This window comes from Lynx canadensis, chromosome B3, assembly GCF_007474595.2.
Source record: "Lynx canadensis isolate LIC74 chromosome B3, mLynCan4.pri.v2, whole genome shotgun sequence".
Lineage (NCBI taxonomy): Eukaryota > Metazoa > Chordata > Mammalia > Carnivora > Felidae > Lynx > Lynx canadensis.
In genome coordinates, this window is record NC_044308.2 from 144,231,250 (window position 1) to 144,251,055 (window position 19,806).

At 39.2% G+C, this 19,806-nt stretch overlaps 1 protein-coding gene across 7 annotated transcripts in view; it reads left to right on the plus strand.

The window, feature by feature from the left end:
* Positions 1 to 19,806, plus strand: part of MARK3 (microtubule affinity regulating kinase 3) — a 116,098-nt gene that overhangs the window by 16,048 nt on the left and 80,244 nt on the right. For all 7 annotated transcript variants that reach the window (XM_030320071.1, XM_030320068.1, XM_030320069.1 and 4 more), the window contains exon 2: positions 8,226 to 8,417. In XM_030320071.1, the coding sequence (XP_030175931.1) occupies positions 8,226 to 8,417 (192 nt within the window). The remainder of the gene's footprint in view (positions 1 to 8,225; positions 8,418 to 19,806) is intronic.

A 19,806-nucleotide genomic window follows, 5' to 3' on the forward strand; every position in this document is an offset into this window, starting at 1 on the left:
AGGTTATTTTTCACTTTATTTATGTTTTGTTTTGCTGTGCAGAAGCTTTTTAGTTTGATGTAGTCTCACTTGTTCATTTTTTATTTTGTTGCTTGTGCCTTAGGTGTCATCCAAAAAATCATTACTGAGACCTGTATCAAGGAGCTCTGTTCCTATGTTTTCTTCTAGGAGTTTCATGGTTTCAGGTCTTACATTTAAGTGCTTTTTAATGACTTTAATTTTTATTTGAGAGAGAGAGAGAGAGAGAGAGCGCCCACGTGTATGCCTGTGTGTGTGCAAACGGGAGGGGCAGAGGGAGAGGAGAGGGAGAGAGAATCTCAAGCAGGCTCCACGCCCAGCACTGAGCCCAATACAGGGCTCAATCCCAAGACTGTGAGATCATGACCCGAGCCGAAATCAACAAAGACACTTAACTGACTGAGCCACCCAAGTGCCCCTTTACATTTAAGTTTTTAATCCATTTCAAAATTAGTTTTTGTGAGTGGTATAACATATGGATCCAGTTTCATTCTTTTACATATGAGTACCCAGTTATACTAGTATCTTTTATTGAAGAGATGGTCTTTTCTCCATTCAGTATTCTTGGCTCCCTTGTCAAATATTAGTTGACCTTATATGTTTGGGCTTATTTCTGGGCTCTCAATTATATTCTGGTCTATTTGTTTTTGTGCCATTATCATACTGTTCATTATCATAGTATAGCTTTATAATATAGCTTGAAATCAGGAGGTGTGATACCTCCTGATTTGCTCTTTCTCAATATTTCTTTGTTTGAGGTCTTTGTGGTTCCATATAAATTTTTTAGGAGCATTTTTCCTACTTCTGTAAAAAAGGCTATTGGAATCTTGATAGAGATTGCATTGAGTCTGTAGATGGCTATTAGTAGTTTTGACATTTTAACAATATTAATTCCAGCCCGTGAACACAGGATACCTTTCCATTTATTTGTATTGTCTTCCATTTCTTTCATCAGTGTCTTTATAATTTTCAGCATAGAGATCTTTCACCTTAATTTATTCCTAAGTATTTCATTCTTCTCAATGCTGTTGTAAATAGGATCAATTTCTTTTTCAGAAATCTCATTAGTGTATAGAAACACTACTGATTTTTTAAAATGTGTTTTTAAAGCTTATTTATTTTGAGAGAGACAGAGCCAGCATGAATGGGGGAGGGACAGAGAGAGAGAGAGAGAGGGAGAGAGAGAATCCCAAGCAGGCTCTGCACTGTCAGCACAGAGCCTTATGTAGGTATCAAACTCATGAAAACATGAGATCATGACATGAGCCAAAACCAAGAGTTGGATGCTTAACCAACTGAGCCACCTAGGTGCCCAGCACTACTGATCTTTTAATTTATTTTTTTTTATCTTGCAACTTCATTGAATTCATTGGTTAGATCTAACAGTTTTTCAGTTGAGTCTTTAGGGTTTTCTATATATAAAATCATGTTTTTTTTTTTAAATGATTTTATTTTTTAAGTAATATCTCCTCCCAGCGTGGGGTTTGAACTTAAACTTACTCCCGATACCAAGAATCACATGCTCTGGGGCACCTGAGTGTGTCAGTGGGTTGAGCTTGACTCTTGATTTTGGCTTACGTCATGATCCCAGGGATATGGGTTTGAGCCCGGCGTCTAGCTCTGTGCTGAGTGTGGAACCTGCTTGGGATTATCTCTCTCCCTCTGTGCCTCACACGTCAATTGTGTGTGTGTGTACTCTCTCTGTTGCTCTCAAAAAAAAGAAAAATTAATAAAAATAAAAGAGTCACACATTCTACTGACTGAGCTAGCCAGGCACCTCTATAAAATCATGTCTTTTGCAAACAGGGACAATTTTACTTCTTTTCCAGTTCTGATACCTTTATTTTTTTTTTCTTGCTTGATTGCTCCCACTAGGACTTCCAGTGTTATGTTCAATAGAAGTGGTAAGAATGGGCAACCATGTCTTTTTCCTGAACGTAATGGAAAAGCTTTTATCCTTTCACCATTGAGTATGATGTTAGCTGCGAGCTGCTCATATGTGGACTTTTTATGTCAAGATATGTTCTTTCAGTGCCCAGTTTGTTAACAGTTTTCATCATGAATGGATGTTGACTTTTGTCAGAAGTTGGATGCTTTTTCTGTGTGTATCAAGATGATTACATGATTATTTTCTTTTATTCCGTTAATGTGATATGTTACATTGATTGATGTGGTGAACTATCCCACATCCTTACATCCCAGAGATAGATCCCACTTGATCATGGTAAATGATCCTACGTGTGTGTGTGTGTGTGTGTGTGTGTGTGTGTGTGTATTTTTTAAATTAAATTTGTTTTTTTTGAAAGAGAGACAGAAAACATGAGCAGGTGAGGGGCAAAGAGGTTGGGGGGGAGAGAATCTTAAGCAGGCTCCATGCTCAGTGCTTGATCCCACCACAGTGATATCATGACCTGAGCCAAAATTAGGAGTTGGACACTTAACCAGTTGAGCCACCCAGGTGCCCTGGTAAATGATCCTTTTAACGTGCTGCTGAATTCAGTTTGCTAGTATTGAGAATTGAGAATTTTTGCATCCATATTCATCAGGGATATTGGCCTATAGTTTTCTTTTCTAATGGTGTTCTTTTCTGCTTACACCTGATTTCTTAAGTAGGCTTCTCAAATTTAAGATTAGTGCTTTACCAGATAGATACAATGGTAAGCCCAGAGCCATATTTATCATGCTAAAAAAATTAAAATTAAAAAACTTTTTGGTGGGGGTGCCTGGGTGGCTCAGTTGGATAAGCATCTGACTTCCACTCAGGTCATGATCTCACAGTCTGTGAGTTCGAGCCCCGTGTCAGGTTCTGTGCTGACAGCTCAGAGCCTGGAGCCTGCTTCAGATTCTGTCTTTCTCCTCCCTCTCCCCTCTCCCCTCTCCCCTCTCCCCGCCTCTCCCCCACTCATGTTCTGTCTCTGTCTCTTAAAAATGAATAAATGTTAAAAAAAAATAATTAAAAAAAACCTTTTTGATGCGTGTCTAAGGTATATTCTCATTTGTATCTTCTGGTTATATGATTTATATTCTATGGCTCTTAAATATGGATACATTTTTAAAGAACATAACAAAATGGAATGCATTCTCCATTCATTTTTCTTTTTCTTTCTTTTTTTTCCCTCCTTTTTCTTCCTTTTCCTTTTCCTTTTCCTTTTCCTATTCCTATTCCTTTTCCTATTCCTATTCCTATTCCTATTCCTATTCCTGTTCCTGTTCCTGTTCCCTTTTCCTATTCCCTTTTCCCTTTCCTTTTCCTTTTCCGAGAGAATCCCAAGCAGGCTCCGTGCTCAGTGCTGAGCTGACATATGGCTCAGTCCCAAGAAACTGGGATCCTGACCCAAGTCGAAATAATCAGAGACTTAACTGACTGAGCCACCCAGTCACTCCTCCATTCATTTTTCTTATTGCTTCTTACATTAGTGTTGATACAGCTCTGTGACAGTAGTGCTTTGACTGAAAGTAATAAACTCTAACATAATGGCTTAACCAAATAGGGGTTTGCTTTTCTCACAAAAGAAACATACATAGTTTCTAGCTTTGGTTCAGCAGTATAATATTGAAGTTGGTGGTTTTCATTTATTTTTTTTAAAAATATATATTTTAATACCTTTTTTTAATATTTATTTATTGGGGGGGGGAGGGACGGGGGCCGGGGGGAGAATCCCAAGCAGGCTCTGCACTGTCCGTGCAAAGCCCAGCACGGGGCTTGTAATCCTAAAGACCGTAAGATCATGACCTGAGCTGAAATCAAGAGTCTGAGCCACCCAGGCGCCCCAGATTTTATTTATTTTTGGGAGAGATTGAGAGAGCAGGGAGGGGCAGATAGGGGGACAGAGGATCCCAAGCGGGCTATACTCTGACAGCAGCAAGCTGATGGAACGCTCAAACTTCCCAACCTCTAGATCATGACCTGAGCCAAAGTTGGATGCTCAACTGACTGAGCCACCTAAGCACCCCAGAGCTGGTGGTTTTTAAAAATACTATTTTCTTGGGGTGCCTGGGTGGCTCAGGCGGTAAGCTTCCAACTCTTATTCTCAGGATGGTGAGTTCAAGCCTCACGCTGGGCTCTGTGCTGCGTGTGAAGCCTACTTAAAATAAAAACAAAAAATTTTCTTTCGTGTTTGAGACCTTTTGGCTGCAAGATAACTTACACATCTGCAGTTATGGTTGCATTGAAGGAAAGAGAACGAAGGGACTGTACTAGTGTATCTGTGCCCCTTTGTGAGAAACAAAAAGTTTTCCCAGAACTGCCCCTGTCCTGCCCCCCACCGGTATGTTTTCATTAATGAGCACCGGCCAGAACCGAGATGCTCAACCGAATGAGCCACCCAGGTGCCCCTAGCTACAGACACGTTTGAGAAAACAATTATTTAGTTGGTCTTGTTGCCTCATCAAATACCCAGTCAGCTTCTCTTGGTAATGAAGAAGGGAGAAATGGATATTGAGTATATAACTATAATGTTTGCCCCATTCTCTAATATATTACCTGGAAATTTAAATTTTCTGCAGTAAAGGTTTTAGTTTGCGAATGGATGCTTTATAAATTTGTTAATAATCTCCTGTCTTTGGTTTGCTTCTGGTTATTTTCAGTAGCAGTGTACATATTCTAATTTTCTGGTGGATGAAGTGGTATCAGCTCAACTCCATGGGAGAGAGAAGGTTCAGGGCTCCTTTAATCTTTAAGACTTGAATTTAACAGCTTAGAGTACCTGTTAACATGCTTAGTGCTGCCACAAAATGTAATGTGAATACTGAAGAATTCTATAGCATTTTTCCTTTTTTACCCTTGGGTTGTTTACTGGCTCCATAGGGAGAAAAAAAAAAACCCTTATGCATGAAATAATTGGCTAATAGTAAAGAATTCAGAATTATTTGGTTAATTGTTTAGTACAGCACATTGAGTGGTATAAGATTAGAAACTTTTTTCTTTTTTTCTTAATTTTTTTTTTTTAGTTTATTTATTTATTGAGAGAGAGAGAGAGAGAGAGAGAGAGTAGGAGAGGGACAGAGAGAGAAGGAGAGAGAGAGAATCCCAAGCAGGCTCCATGGTGTCGGCACAAAGCCTGACGCAGGGCCTGAACTCATTAACTGAGCTCATGACCTGAGCTGAAACCAAGAATCGGATGCTTAACTGACTGAGCCACCCAGGCTCCCCTAGAAACAATTTTTCTTTAGGGCCATTGATAGAAGCATGGGATGAATAAAATGAAAGCCAAGTAGAAACTCTAGTAACTGTTACAGGGCTGTATCAACACTAACATAAGAAGCAGTAAGAAAAATAAATGGGGAATGCATTCTATTTTATGTTATACATACTAGCTCTTGAAAATGTGTCCATATGTAAGAACCATATAATTTAAGTTATTATATGACCAAGACACAAATTAGAACATATCTTAGACAAACATACACCCCCCCCCCCCAAAAGTAATCTTTAATTTTTTTAACATAGTTAAATATGGTTCCAGGTTTGCTTTTCTATCTTTCTGGTAAAGCACAAACCTGAAATTTGAGATGCCTACTTAAGAAATCAGGTTTAACTAGAAAAAGACACTACTGGAAAACTATATGCCAGTATATCCCTGATAAATAATTTGTGTCTGTTTTGAGAGAATTTTTTTTAAGTTAAATACATTAGATCCCCCCCCCCCAAATTTTTATTTAAATTCTAGCTAGTTAACATATAGTATAATGCTGGTTTCAGGAGTAGAATTTAGTGATTCATCATTTACATATAACACCCAGTGCTCATCACAAGTGCCCTCCTTAATACCCATCACCCATTTAGCCCATCCACTACCCACCTTCCTCCATCAGCCCTCAGTTTGTTTGCTCTATTGTTAAAAGTCTCTTATGGCTTGCTTTTCTCCCTTTTTTTCCCCCTTCCTATATATTCATCTGTTTTGTTTCCTAAATCCCACGAGTGAAATCACGTGAGCCCAATGTGGGGCTCGTGAGTTCATGACCTGAGCAGAAGTTGGAGGCTCAACCGACTGAGCCACCCAGGCGCCTCAGGATTTCATTCTTTTTGATGGCCGAGTTAGATTTATTTATTTATTTATTTTAATTTTTTTTAACGTTTATTTATTTTTGAGAGAGAGAGAGACAGAGCACGTGCATGGGAGGGGCAGAGAGAGAAGGAGACAGAATCTGAAGCAGGCTCCAGGCTCTGAGCTGTCAGCACAGAGCCCGATGGAGGGCTCAAACTCATAAACTGTGAGGTCATGACCTGAGCCGAAGTCGGAGGCTTAACTGACTGAGCCACCCAGGCACCCCAGATTTATTTTTTAAAGATTTTATTTTTAAGTAATCTCTACACAATTTGGGGCTCAAACTCACAACCTTGAGATCAAGAGTAGTGTGCTCTTCCCGCTGAGCTAGCCGGGCACCCCCCCCCCCCGCCCCAGATTTTTTAATTTAAGGACTTTATGTAAGGAAACACCAAACTAACTATACTTAGTTTAACCCTATTGTAGTTTAACAAATTACAATTTAACAGATATTACAAATTTAACAGATATTTAAATCTGTTGTATGAGTTTATAATCTAACAGGGAAATGCAGGTTTCTTTTGGCTTTGTATTATGATTGTTTATTTGCATAAGTGTATTAGTTCAGGTTGCGTTATGCTGTAGTAACATACACAATCAAAATCTTAGTGGTTTAACACAGTAAAAACCCTTGTTTAAACAGTTTGCCTGAGGGCTTGTTGGCTCTATGAAGATTGATCTCCCTGTCCAGGATAATTTGGCCCTGAGGGCTTCTGTCTTTGGGCAATGCTTAGGATTCAGGAGAGCAAAAGATGGCTGAAGCCAAGCACTGACAAATAATGCTTTTGCATGGGAATGACATGTCATTTTCATTTGTATGTCATTGGCTAAACTTAGGGACATGGCTGGGCCAACTCAAATGAGGGAAGAGGGTCTGAGTTCCTCTGTGAAATCAGTGGGATCCTCCACAAACTCAGAAGCAAAAGAGCTAATATGGTGGCTAATAGTATTGTCCACAACAAAGTAGCATAATATAGATAGATACAAAGTACCCCTGGAACCCAAAGGAGAAGAGAAAGAAACTGATTAGATGCAAGAAAAGTCACAGGAGGCTTCAAAAAGATGGTGACAAATGATCCAAACATGAGGGGATGAGTAGGAATCTTAGGTTTGAAGAGAAGAAAGGGCATTCAAATTGAGGGACTAGGACCATCCTAGAGAAGAGTGGATGATATAGCCAGAAAGGAGGAATGGATTAGATCACACAAGGCCTTGAATTCATTTAGCATTCATTCAGCAACAATGTATTGCACAGCTACTCTGTGTCAGTCACTGCTCCCAAGTTCTAGGAATATCTGATAATGAACAAAACAGACAAAAATCCTTGTCCTCCTGAAGGTTACATCTGGTTGATGCTAAGAAATTACTCTTTAATTATAAGTAGATTGGGGAGTAAGAGTAACATAAGCAAAGGTACAAACTTTGGATGCCTATGAATCTTAAGATTCTTTTAATATTCCTATTTTATGTGTAATAGAAGACAGTTGACTTGGATGTAAGTTAATGTTTTCTCCATTTAACTGTGTCTCACGCTAGAAAACTTAATGTATGAAAAGCTGAATTTACAAAACAAGTAAATTAGAAAATACATTTACATTACACAAGCTTTTTTTAAACCAAATTGTGGCTAGTACAATTTTAGTGACTGTATTTTTGTTGTGTAAATAGTAAAACCACTTGATACATACCTCGCTCGCTCGGCGGGACAGGACTTTGTTTTATATACTGCCGTGTTCCAGTTCCTAAATTATATTCTCTTTGGATTTCTCACTAAGTAGTGATATGGCAGTGAATAAATCACAAAAGTATCCTCATCTGGTGAAGGATCATATGTGCTGGTGCATTTAATAGCTATGGAAAAGTTACATTCTTTATGATTATAAGGCAGCCTTGTTACTCCTATTTTATGTTACAACCACATACAAAAAATATCTCATTTGCTTTTGAACACCCACTTCAACCCTTGATGATATTTTTCTTCTTGGCATTTGCTTGTTTTCCTCATAAATTTATATCGTGGGCAAATTCCTTTAAAGTGCTAGATACGTTAGGATTAAAATTAAAGCAGTGGTGTTTTGTTTCTTCAACTAGGGGCTCTTAAAACTTGGCAGGTACCATGTGTTCTCTCATTTCCTTATTTTTATGTATGTTATATTGTAGCACACGTCACATGGAGATGGGCGGCAAGAAGTTACCTCTCGCACTGGGCGCTCTGGAGCTCGGTGTAGAAACTCTATAGCTTCCTGTGCAGATGAACAACCTCACATCGGAAACTACAGACTGTTGAAAACAATCGGCAAGGGGAATTTTGCAAAAGTGAAATTGGCAAGACACATCCTTACAGGAAGAGAGGTAAATATTAAGTTTAATTTCTGTTATGATACTTGCTTTGTTCAGTTCCATGTGAGAGAGGAAGAGAATGTATATATTACTTGAGCTAATTTCTGAGCTAATTAAATACTGTTTTTAAGAACAAGAAACTTACATACTAATTTTCTGGGAGTTCCTTTGCTTTCTCATGTCTTTAAATGTAGTATTACATTGAGTGTTCGAATTGGCTTTTGCCAAAGTGGGTAGTGTTTTGTTCTAAGAACTGCCACCAGGGGCGCCTGGGTGGCGCAGTCGGTTAAGCGTCCGACTTCAGCCAGGTCACGATCTCGCGGTCCGTGAGTTCGAGCCCCGCGTCAGGCTCTGGGCTGATGGCTCAGAGCCTGGAGCCTGTTTCCGATTCTGTGTCTCCCTCTCTCTCTGCCCCTCCCCCGTTCATGCTCTGTCTCTCTCTGTCCCAAAAATAAATAAACGTTGAAAAAAAAAAAAAATTAAAAAAAAAAAAAAAAGAACTGCCACCAGATTAATATTCTTTCTGCCACCAGAATAAAAATTGTTTGGAACTTAATGTATAAGCTCACAGTACTTGGAAATCATGAGTGTTGTCTGTTTTTATAGATTTTATGACCAAGAAGTTTCTTCATTTCACCAAAGAAACTTTTCTCATAGCCTAGGTTTGATTGGCTGTTGTACAGGAAGGCATGTGCTTTCCTAACTTTTGTGATGATTGGCTTTCTGCTCAACTGCATTCTGTATTTATCAAAAATACACCTGTTAAAACTCCTGAATTGACTCCCTCCACATGTTCCACATGTGCAATACAGAACCTGTTTTGCTTCTTTGACTTCTTGCATTTAGGTCTCTATGTCTGCTATTTCCTCTGCCTGAAATGCACTTCACACTTTTGTGTAGCAACCACTTCTTCTGGGAAGGAGTCGTTGATGGACTCCCTTTTCCCAGGTATGGGACTCAGGTTAAAATTCCTGATACTTCCCCTCAGCACAGTTTACATTTATGGGAACTGCTTATTCACCCATCTTCCCTCTCTGGTCTGTAGGGCAGATAGCCGTACTTAACAGCGTTTGGCACATAGTAGGTGCTTAGTAAATATATGTTGAATGATTGTAATGATACTTCATTATTTCATTTTATTTATTTTTTTAATGTTTGTTTATTTTTGAGAGAGAGACAGAACGTGAGTGGGGGAGGGGCAGAGAGAGAGGGAGACACAGAATCCGAAGAAGCGGGCTTCAGGCTCTGAGCTGTCAGCAGAGAGCCCGATGTGGGGCTGGAACTCGTGAACCATGAGATAATGACCTGAGCTGAAGTTGGACGCTTAACCGACTGAGCCACCCAGGTGCCCCTGTAATGATACTTTTGAAGGAAGCTTTTTAAAGAAATGCTTTCCCTGTACCAGAGCCTCCTGATAGATATGCCATGACAGCATTACCGACGTGTCATGGCATTGATGCCCACAGCCCACCATGCCCGGGGCTGCTGGAGCAGGGCCAGGGGCCAGTCATTCGTCTGGAAGCAGCCTCTGCTGCAGTGTGCCCTCCAGATATTCCCGTTTTCCATGAGTGCTGGGAGCTGAAGAAGGCTGGAAGCCCAGGTCCACACTAACTGGAATATTAAGTACAGACTTGAACCAAAAGTTTGCCTGTTCACGTTCCATCTCAACTTGGTGACAAATCCATGGTCAGTACTCCTTGTTATGAAGATCCCTGGGCTGCTTTTCGAGTCCATGAACAGCATGAGCGGAGGAGGGTCTTGCCTTGCTGTCCCTGAGCAGAGCTTTCTGAAACTCAAGACTTCTTGAGTTTAGTCCCCACAACTCTAGGTGGTTGCTTGGCCAGTTTCCTCACATGGGCAGATGGTGGGTTGGAAGAGGAATGGGCCAGACAGACCCTCTCACTTTTTCCTTAGCTGTAGTTTGGCCTACTGTATTTACATCTGGTAGGTTCTCTTGCCAAAAAAGCTTGAATCTGACTAGCAGAGTGACTTAATTTAAAGTTTTTCTTCTTTTTTTTTTTTAACTTTGAATTAAACTATTTTAGGGGCGCCTGGGTGGCTCAGTTGGTTGAGCGACCGACTTCGGCTCAGGTCATGATCTCACGGTTTGTGAGTTCAAGCCCCGCGTCGGGCTCTGTGCTGACAGCTCAGAGCCTGGAGCCCGCTTTGGATTCTGTGTCTCCCTCTCTCTCTGCCCCTCCCCTCTCATGCTCTATCTCTCTGTGTCTCGGAAATAAATAAACGTTAAAAAAATTAAAATAAATAAAATAAAATAAACTATTTTACTTGATCCCCACCCCCTTACTGTAGGTATCACCCAGAATCCTAGAAAATGTAATATTTATATTTCTATAGTCTGGAAATTCATTATGTAGGAAGTACAAGTTCCTTGAAATTTCTCTTCTCAAAGAGGATCACTTGTTTGGTGTAGATTCTCACAGTATTTTATATAGATACTAACTTTTTGTTTATTTTAACAAAAAGAGACTCATGGATATAATGGTAACTTTTTTTTTTTTTTTATAATGGTAACTTTCTTAGCAACATATCTGATTGTGTCTGGATCTTAGTGCTCATAGATCTGACACATTCTATCTTACACATGTGTGCTGTTGCTGTGGTTTATCCCTGTTAGTGGGCCTTGAGTGGTTTCTGATTTTTTGCTACTGTAAATATCTGCAGTGAAAGTTTCTTAACTCTCTACTCTGCTTAAGTGTTTCTGTGGGATAAATTCCTACAAGTGGATATCCAGGTCAAAAAGGGTGAATATTTGATATTGTAATAGGTACTGGTGAATTGCTTTTGAGAAAATTTTACAGCATTTTATTATCCTATCAAAGTGAATGAAAGTATCCATTTTTCTGCACCCTTACTAATACTACATAGATCATTTTTATCTGATGGACAAAAAAAAAAATGTATTTTTTTGCAAGTTTCTTTTTGGTAACAGATTGATATTTTCATGTATTTTTGTCATTCATATTTTCTTTTTAAAATAAGTTTCCTATTTGTGTCCTTTATCCATTTTTCTTTTCCCGTTTAAATCTTAATGATTTAAACCCGTTATGTGTTTCATATATCAGTCTGATCTGTCTGGGTTTCATGTCTCATCTGAGTTTCATGACTTGGTAAGAAAGGTTTAGTTACTTTGCCCCGAGATTTAAAAAATGGCTCTGTATCTTCTTCACATAGTCCTGTGGATCCCATTTGAATGTTTAATTCATTTGGTATATATTTTGGGGGATTGGTATGAAGTGTAGGGCTTTAATTTTTCTTCCCCCATGTGGTGTATCGCTTGTCCTGGGATCATCTGTTCTTTCCCCCAGTTGAAGATACCTGCTTTATCACTTACCAAATTCCCGTATATGTCTTCTGGTTAACGTCTGCTCTATTTATTTAGTCTTGTACCCGTACTACGGTAATTTTATTATGGCAGCTTTGAATTGTACGTTTTGATGTTTTAGAGTAGGTTAAGTGCTCTGAGGATTATTCTTTTTTTTTTATTTTTTATTTTTTTTAATTTATATCCAAATTAGGTAGCATATAGTACAACAGTGATTTCAGGATTAGATTCCTTAGTGCCCCTGACTCATTTGGCCCATCCCCCCTCTCACCACCCCTCCCATAACCCTCAGTTTGTTCTCCATATTTATGAGTCTCTTCTGTTTTGTTCCCCTCCCTGTTTTTTTATTATTTTTGTTTCCCTCCCCTTATGTTCATCTGTTTTGTCTCTTGAAGTCCTCATACGAGTGAAGTCATATGATTTTTGTCTTTCTTTGACTGACTAATTTCACTTAGCATAATACCCTCTGGTTCCATCCACCTAGTTGCAAATGGCAAGATTTCATTCTTTTTGATTGTCAAGTAATACTCCATTGTATATATATACCACATCTTCTTTATCCATTCATCCATTGGTGGACATTTAGGCCCTTTCCATACTTTGGCTATTATTGATAGTGCTGCTGTAAACATGGGGGTGCCTGTGTCCCTTCGAAACAGCACATCCCACACTGTATCCCGTGGATAAATGCCTAGTAGTGCAATTGTTGGGTTGTAGGGTAGTTCTATTTTTAGTTTTTTGAGGAACCTCCATACTGTTTTCCAGAGTGGCTGCACCATCTTGCATTCCCACGGATTATTATTTTTTAAAAACTTCATATCTCTTATTGCCATTTGCTGTGTTAAATGAACTTTAGAATCAAGATGCCATGTTCCAAAAATAGTCTTAGTGGAAATTCGGTAAGATCAATTTTGATAGGAATTAACTGAATTTGTAAGCTGATCTGGGGGAGATTTGCTATTTTATGATACCAAACCTTTCTATACAGGAATATGAAATGTGTCTCAATTTTGTTTTCAGAGTTTGTAATTTTTTTCCTCTAAGTTTTTGCATAATTCTTTTTCAAGGGGGTTAGAAATAAATTTTATTGAGTAGGTGAATAGTTTTACATAATTCTTAAGTTCATTCCAGGGTATTTAAAAATTTTTTTGCTGTTGTGAATGGAATTTTTTCCTTAGTTGTTAAGGAAATGCTGTAACATTTGTATAACATCTTGTATCTGGGCACCTTTTGAACTCTCATTTTGGACATCAAAATTAAGCAAGTTTTTGCTATTTTTTAAATTATACATCTTTTTCCTTTGACGTACAGTCTTCTGAATTGTAACAGTTGTATAGATTTATGTTGCCACCATGTAATGAAGATACAGAAGGGTAGCTACAGGGAGCTGTCAGGCCAAACTGTTTTTTAAAGGATGGGCAAAATACCAACATGTTTATCAATTAATGGGGATAATCTGACAGAAAGGGAAGATGGTGCTATCAGAGAGATATTTGAGTGAATGAGAGGAGATGGTGGAGGCGTTGGCCTTGATGTGGACAGTTGTTCCATAGAAACAGGAGAAAGATAGAGGATACTCGTATAGGTACAGGTGAGGGGCTCTATATGGTGGTATGGGAGCCTGTGGAAGTTTTCTTCTCATCACAGCTATTTTTTCAGTAAAATGGAAAGCAAAATCATCAGCTAACAGTGTGATTATCAAGGAGACAGGAGGTGTTAGACATGTGAGAGGTTATAGTAATTACCAGGCAAGCAGGAGAGTGAACGGACTAGAAGAATTGCCAGGCAGCCTTAAGGCTTCCCTGAAGTTAGCGATCATGGATTCAAAGTGGGAATAGGCACTGTGGCTGGAAGTTACTCTCCAGCAACATCCAGGTACCCCAGACACAAGCCTGGCATTTGTAGATGGTTGGGGTTTTTGTCACACTAAGTGTAGTGAAATGGGAACAGAACAAGGGCATTGATTTGGAATATCTAAGGGAATGATTACAATGAAGGACTACAGATTTGAATAGGAAATAACTTGAGTGGGAAGACAATCCATAAGAAGATGGTGGATCCTGGTGAGTTCAAATAGTTACTGGAGTTCTAATTTTTTTTAAGTTTATTTATTTTGAGAGAGACAGACAGTGCAAATGGGGGAGGGGCAGAGAGAGAGCTAATCCCAAGCAGGCTCTGCACTACTAGTGCAAAGTCAGATGTGGGGTGTGAACCCATGAAGCCGTGAGATCATGACCTGAGCTGAAACCAGGAGTCGGACACTTAACCCACAGAGCCACCCAGGGGTCTCAGTTATTGGTTGGAGTTCTAGATTGAGTGGGTGGGAACCATAGAGGAGGTGATTAGAAAGTGGGAAACTCAAAGTTAAGGTCATAAAGAGATTTCATATCTTGGTAGTTGCAGAGGTTAGAGTATAACAATGTAAGTGGCTTAAGTATGTGACTTTTTCTTCCCCTCTCTAGAAGCTTTTTAGACTCTTCACATTTATCCTTGCTGTTCAGAAATTTCACAGTGAGGTACCAAGGAGTTGGTCTTCATTCATTGTTCTTGGCTGCTTATTAGACCCTTTCAATTTGGAGATTCTTGTCTTTCAGTTCTGGAGAATTGTCTCATTTTATTTATTATTTAAAAGTCTTTATTCTGTAATTCTTATTAATCAGAGATTAGTAAGATCTCTTGGAAAAGAACCTTGATTTTTTTCTGGGGAAAAAAAATTCTCTGTGTTTCTATTTTATTTTCTGGGGGATGTCTTTAATTTCATTTTCCCAGCTTTCTGTTAAATTTGTGTGTATGTGTGTCCCTATGTATGCCCTCTTCCTCCTCCCAGCTTTCTTGTGCACTGATTATTTGTCTGTATAGCATCCATTTCTGGGGTCATGAATGCTATTTCTTCTGTCAACTCCCTGTGAGGATAGTAAAGACTTTCCTCTTTTTTTTTTTTTTTTTTTTTTTTTTAAAATAGAATTTGCTCCCTGCACTGTATCTCTTTTCTCTGGGATTCTTTCTTGGTAACTGTCTTTCATACAGAGACTTTCTTTGGAATCTGGTAATCTTTGGTTATCTGTTTGTATTTAAGTTGGAGCCTTCAGAAGCTGAGTTTGCATGCATAGGATATGTTTGACCACAGAGCTTTCCTTTTGGAAGTTGTCTGGTGCTTTTATTGGAGGACCCCAGTCTTTAGATCTCTTCTCGTGGGGCCATTTCGTTTCTTTAAATGAGAATCCTCTCTTCTGCCTGGGAGGAGCTGGTGGTCCAACCCCTCTGTGGCAGTCTGACCCTTCATTTTCCATTTCATGTCCATGCCTCATTCCTGTCCTCTGCTGGGCCCATTCACCTTGAGTCCAGAACCTCATCATCTTCTCCACAGAATAAATCTGCAGCCTCTAAAGAACCAGTGGTTAAAAAAAAAAAAGTAAAAGGAACCAGTGGTTATTGGCTGGGTTGGGGAGCAGTAGACATTGTGTATACAGACTTTTGACCTTGTAATTAGCCCTACTAGTAGCTCCAATGTTGCTTGTGGTTCTCAGAACCTCCTAAGTTTGAAGCCCATCTGGAGCCCTTTGGGCAAATCATGTTGTTTCTGGTTACAGTTTTCTCTGTTCTCTTTCAGAAAATTATTGAACTATCTTTTCCACTATTGTCTTCTCAACCTGTTACTGTGCACTTGTGCCTTTGTGCCTTGACTGTCGTTAACCTCCTCACATCTGTGTCCTGCCTCCTGCACTGAAGGAGCCAGAAGGGGAAAATTGGATCTGGAGCCTCGTTTATCATTTGTCATTGATTGTAAGAATGATAAAACCATAGTACTTCATCCTGGGATGTGTTCCACTTCTTGCGACTTTGGATTAATGGTCATATATTTTAGTCACAACTTTTTGTGTGGGTGAAGATGGCCTTCGGAGAGTTGGAAGAGGAAAAACCACAATGACCATATTCTGAATACCATTTTTATTTTTGTATATTCTCCATATTTATATGCATGTTTTTTCAATATATTTTTGGTCATAATTTTGTATCCTGGGTCTTGTCCCTCAGAATTTCCTCCAAAGCAGTTTTCCAGGCCTCCACATGGTCCTCCGAGTAGGCTTAGTGGCTGTGCACAGCTGCCCTGGGGAGAACAGTCCTTCTGCTCCTTGTGCCTCAGGTTGCCTTTAGACCTCTCAATGCGAGGACTCCCCAGAAGTGTTTGTTTACGTGGGTTATATATATTGATATTTACTGTACTAGAAGTTAACACTAAAAAAGTTCAAGTATTTATTAATTCACTTAAAGTAATGACAGACCTATTATATTTAATATAAATAACATTTTTATGAAAAGAGACTCTATTGTTCAAAGCTAGTTATTGAGAAGAGTGACATTGTTTTAATTTTTGCAAATCTCTTTAGTATCTGGCTTAATATAAGGTAGCTGGATTTTTCATACATTCTTCTGCATTCAAATTGCGTCCGTATACTGTTTCAGTTGAAGTTTATGAAGAAAATCTAACCTCATACAGAAACGGTAGCTAGAAGAGAGGAGTATCTTAATTCTTCTTTGGGATGATTGCAAATATTGTTCTCTGATACTATGCTAAAACTCAACAAGTAGGAATTTGGTGGCAGGAGGGGGCATGATTAATTGAACATGTATTCAAAACAACTATAGTGACTGCCAAAAAGTGTTAATACCCAGAACAATTTGCTTCAGTTGGAAATGAATAGTAGTAGATCTAGAAGCGAGCAAGCAAGCAGAAGGGCAAAAGAGCCTCATATTCCAATAACAGGTATAACTGAAAAGTATAAAGATGATCATCTGGCTTTTAGTATAATCTGAAGGTGGAGTATTTACAGTTAGTGTTCAGAAAAAGAGAAAAGCCTCGCCTAACCCAATTTGTACAAATTAAGAATCACTTAATCACACAGTTGTTACACTCTTTTATTATAAAATGTATATAACAAAACTACAGTCTTAACCATTTTAAGTGTACAGTTCAGTGGCATTAAGTACAATTGCATTGTTGTGCAACCGTCACCACCACCCATCTCTAGGACAGATATGGTTGATCTTATTTGTAAATTCACCTACTCACTACAGTTTGTTTGTAATTCCAGAATCAATACTTGTGGTGCTTTTGCAGTATTTGTGGACATGCACAAAGCATCAAAAAGTTTGAATTGCCCAATGTGTGCATCCCCAGTTGAGCTCCAACAAGGTGATGATGTTCTCTGCCTTGTTTCAGCTTTCGTACTATAAACAAATACTCTTTTTTGTGGTCTGTGTAGTCCGTGTTTTTTGCATTTTTGTGCTTTTTGTTGTCAACTTTGCTGTTTAAAATGGCCCCCAAGAGTTGGCCTGAAGTACTAGCCAGTGTTTTGTGGGTTTTTTATTTTATTTTATTTTTTGAGAGACAGAGCATGAGTGGGGGAGGGGCAGAGAGAGAGGGAGACAGAATCCGAAGCAGGCTCCAGGCTCCAAGCTGTCAGCATAGAGCCCGACACAGGGCTCGAACCCAGGAACTGTGAGATCATGTCCCAAGCTGAAGTTTGATGCTTAACCGACTGAGCTACCCAGGTGCCCCCTGGCCAGTGTTTCTAAGTGCAAGGCTGTGTTGTGCCTGATAAAGAAAACACATATGTTAGATAAGCCTCATTCAGATGTGAATTAAATTCTGCTGTTGGCTGAGAATTCTATGTTAACGAATCAATGATATGTAGTAAATAAGGTGTCCTTAAAGAGAAACACGCATAAAACAAGGTTATATTGATCAGTTGGTGAAAATTTTTATGATCCGGGGCCCAAAGGAGCCTAACCCTGTATTTCTTCTAGGAACAGTGCTTCCAGTATTTGCTGATTCAGTGTTCACAGTGGCTTTATAGAACATAATTACCATACCCGACAATAATCAACTGTCTCTGTTTTTGAAAGAGAAGACTCAGTTATCTGGTGTTTTCCCTGAACAGATACATGGAGAAGGGTATTAGGGAAAGTTATAGGCTTTCCTTGTATATCTGATGGTTTTTGATTCACTGTTAATGTTTTCAAGAGGGGAGCACTAGGAAGCAAACTGAGAGCCCTCTACATAGGATGGGGTTTATGGAAGCTGCTGGTCAAGTGCCCAGCTTAGCTTCCAGGTAGCCAGTAGGAAAGTTGCTCTTATATAGCTTGGGACCTTCCACATACACAGCACAAAGTGATTTCCTCAGTTAAGTTTTTCATGGATTGTAGCCTTCTTTGAGTACACCCTAGGTTTGTATGCACCCTGCCACATGTGCTTCAGATTTTTATTTTCCAGAAATTGTTTAAAGTCGCTTGTACACTGATGGTACCTCTCTCATTCTCTTTGCCATTATTTGTCATTCTTTATTTTTTAGCTGGGCCATCAGGTGGGAGAAGAGAGAAATGTATATGATGCTATCTTTAACCAAATGTCTCATTATGGTTATGAAAAATCATTTAGTTATTTATTTTGAGGGGGGCAGGGGCGGGGGGGGAGGGAGAAAGAGAATCCCAAGCAGGCTCCGTGCTGTCAGCACAGAGCCCACTGCAGGACTTGAACTCATGCACCATGAGATCATGACCTGAGGAAAAATCAAGAGTCAGATGCTTAACTGACTGAGCCACCCAGGTGCCCCACATCTGCTTACTTATTCAAGTTATATATTACACAGTTTATTTATTTATTTATTTTTTTAATTTTTTTTTCAACGTTTATTTATTTTGGGGACAGAGAGAGACAGAGTATGAACGGGGGAGGGGCAGAGAGAGAGGGAGACACAGAATCGGAAACAGGCTCCAGGCTCTGAGCCATCAGCCCAGAGCCTGACGCGGGGCTCGAACTCCCGGACCGCAAGATCGTGACCTGGCTGGTCGGACGCTTAACCGACTGCGCCACCCAGGCGCCCCAATATATTACACAGTTTAAAGAGTACAGGCTTGTTTAAAAAAAAGTGTCCCTTGATCCCCCACCTCCATTCCCTACTCTTCCAAGATAGTCACTTTTCAGTCTTCTAAACGGATTCCTTTTTTTTTTTTTAAGTTTTACTTTTAATTCCAGTTAGTTAACATTCAGTGTTATAGTAGTTTTCGGTGTACAATATAAACTGATTCTTTAGGTTTTACTACTATATCTTTAACATGCTTTTATTCTTTAAAAATTGTTTTTATTGAAGTATAGTTGACACATAGCATGCTCTTATTTTTCAGTTTTAAACGTTACCTACTGTTTTTTTCATTATGGTTATTTAGAGTCGTGATTGACTTTTTAAAAAATAAACTCTTTATTGAAATACAACACACATCCAGAAAAAGTGCCCACATTGTAAGTGTACACCTTGATGAATTAGCACAAAGTAAACACATTTGCATAACCACGACCCAGGGCAAAACTATACTATGACTTGAACTCCGGAAGCTTCCCTTCTATCGTCTAATCACCTGTCTGCCCTTCTTTCCCAAGGTGACCACTATCCTGACTTCTAGCACCGTAGATATTTTTTTTTTCTTAACATTGTATTAATGGAATCATGGTATATATTTTGTGTGTGCCTCTTTCACTGCACTTTATGTTTGTGACATTCTTCCATGTGTTGTGCCTTATGTTTTAATTTGGAGTTTTATTTTGTAGTCAAGTACTGTAGTTGTTTGGCTTGGTGTTCATTGCTATGGACTGAATTGTGTCTTTCAATATCATATATTAAATCCTAACCCCCTGTGTATTTGGAGATAGGGCTTTTGTGGAAGTAGTTAGGTTAAATTAGGTCACAAAGGTAGGGTCCTGATCCAGTAGGTTAAGTGTCCTTATAGGAAGAGACACCAGAGAGCTTGGCTCCTCTCTACCATGTAAGGACACTGTGAGAAGGGAGCCATCTGCAAGCCCAGAGGAGAAACCTCACCAGGAACTGACTGTGTTGGTCAGACTCTGATCTTAGACTTCAGCCTCCTAATCTGTGAGAAAAGAAATTTCTGTTGTTTAAGCCATTCAGCCTATGCCATTTTTGCTATGGCAGCCTGAGCTGACTAATAATTCATCCTTCTGGGCTACTGCATTCTCTTAAAGGACTTGGGATTCTTTTTTTG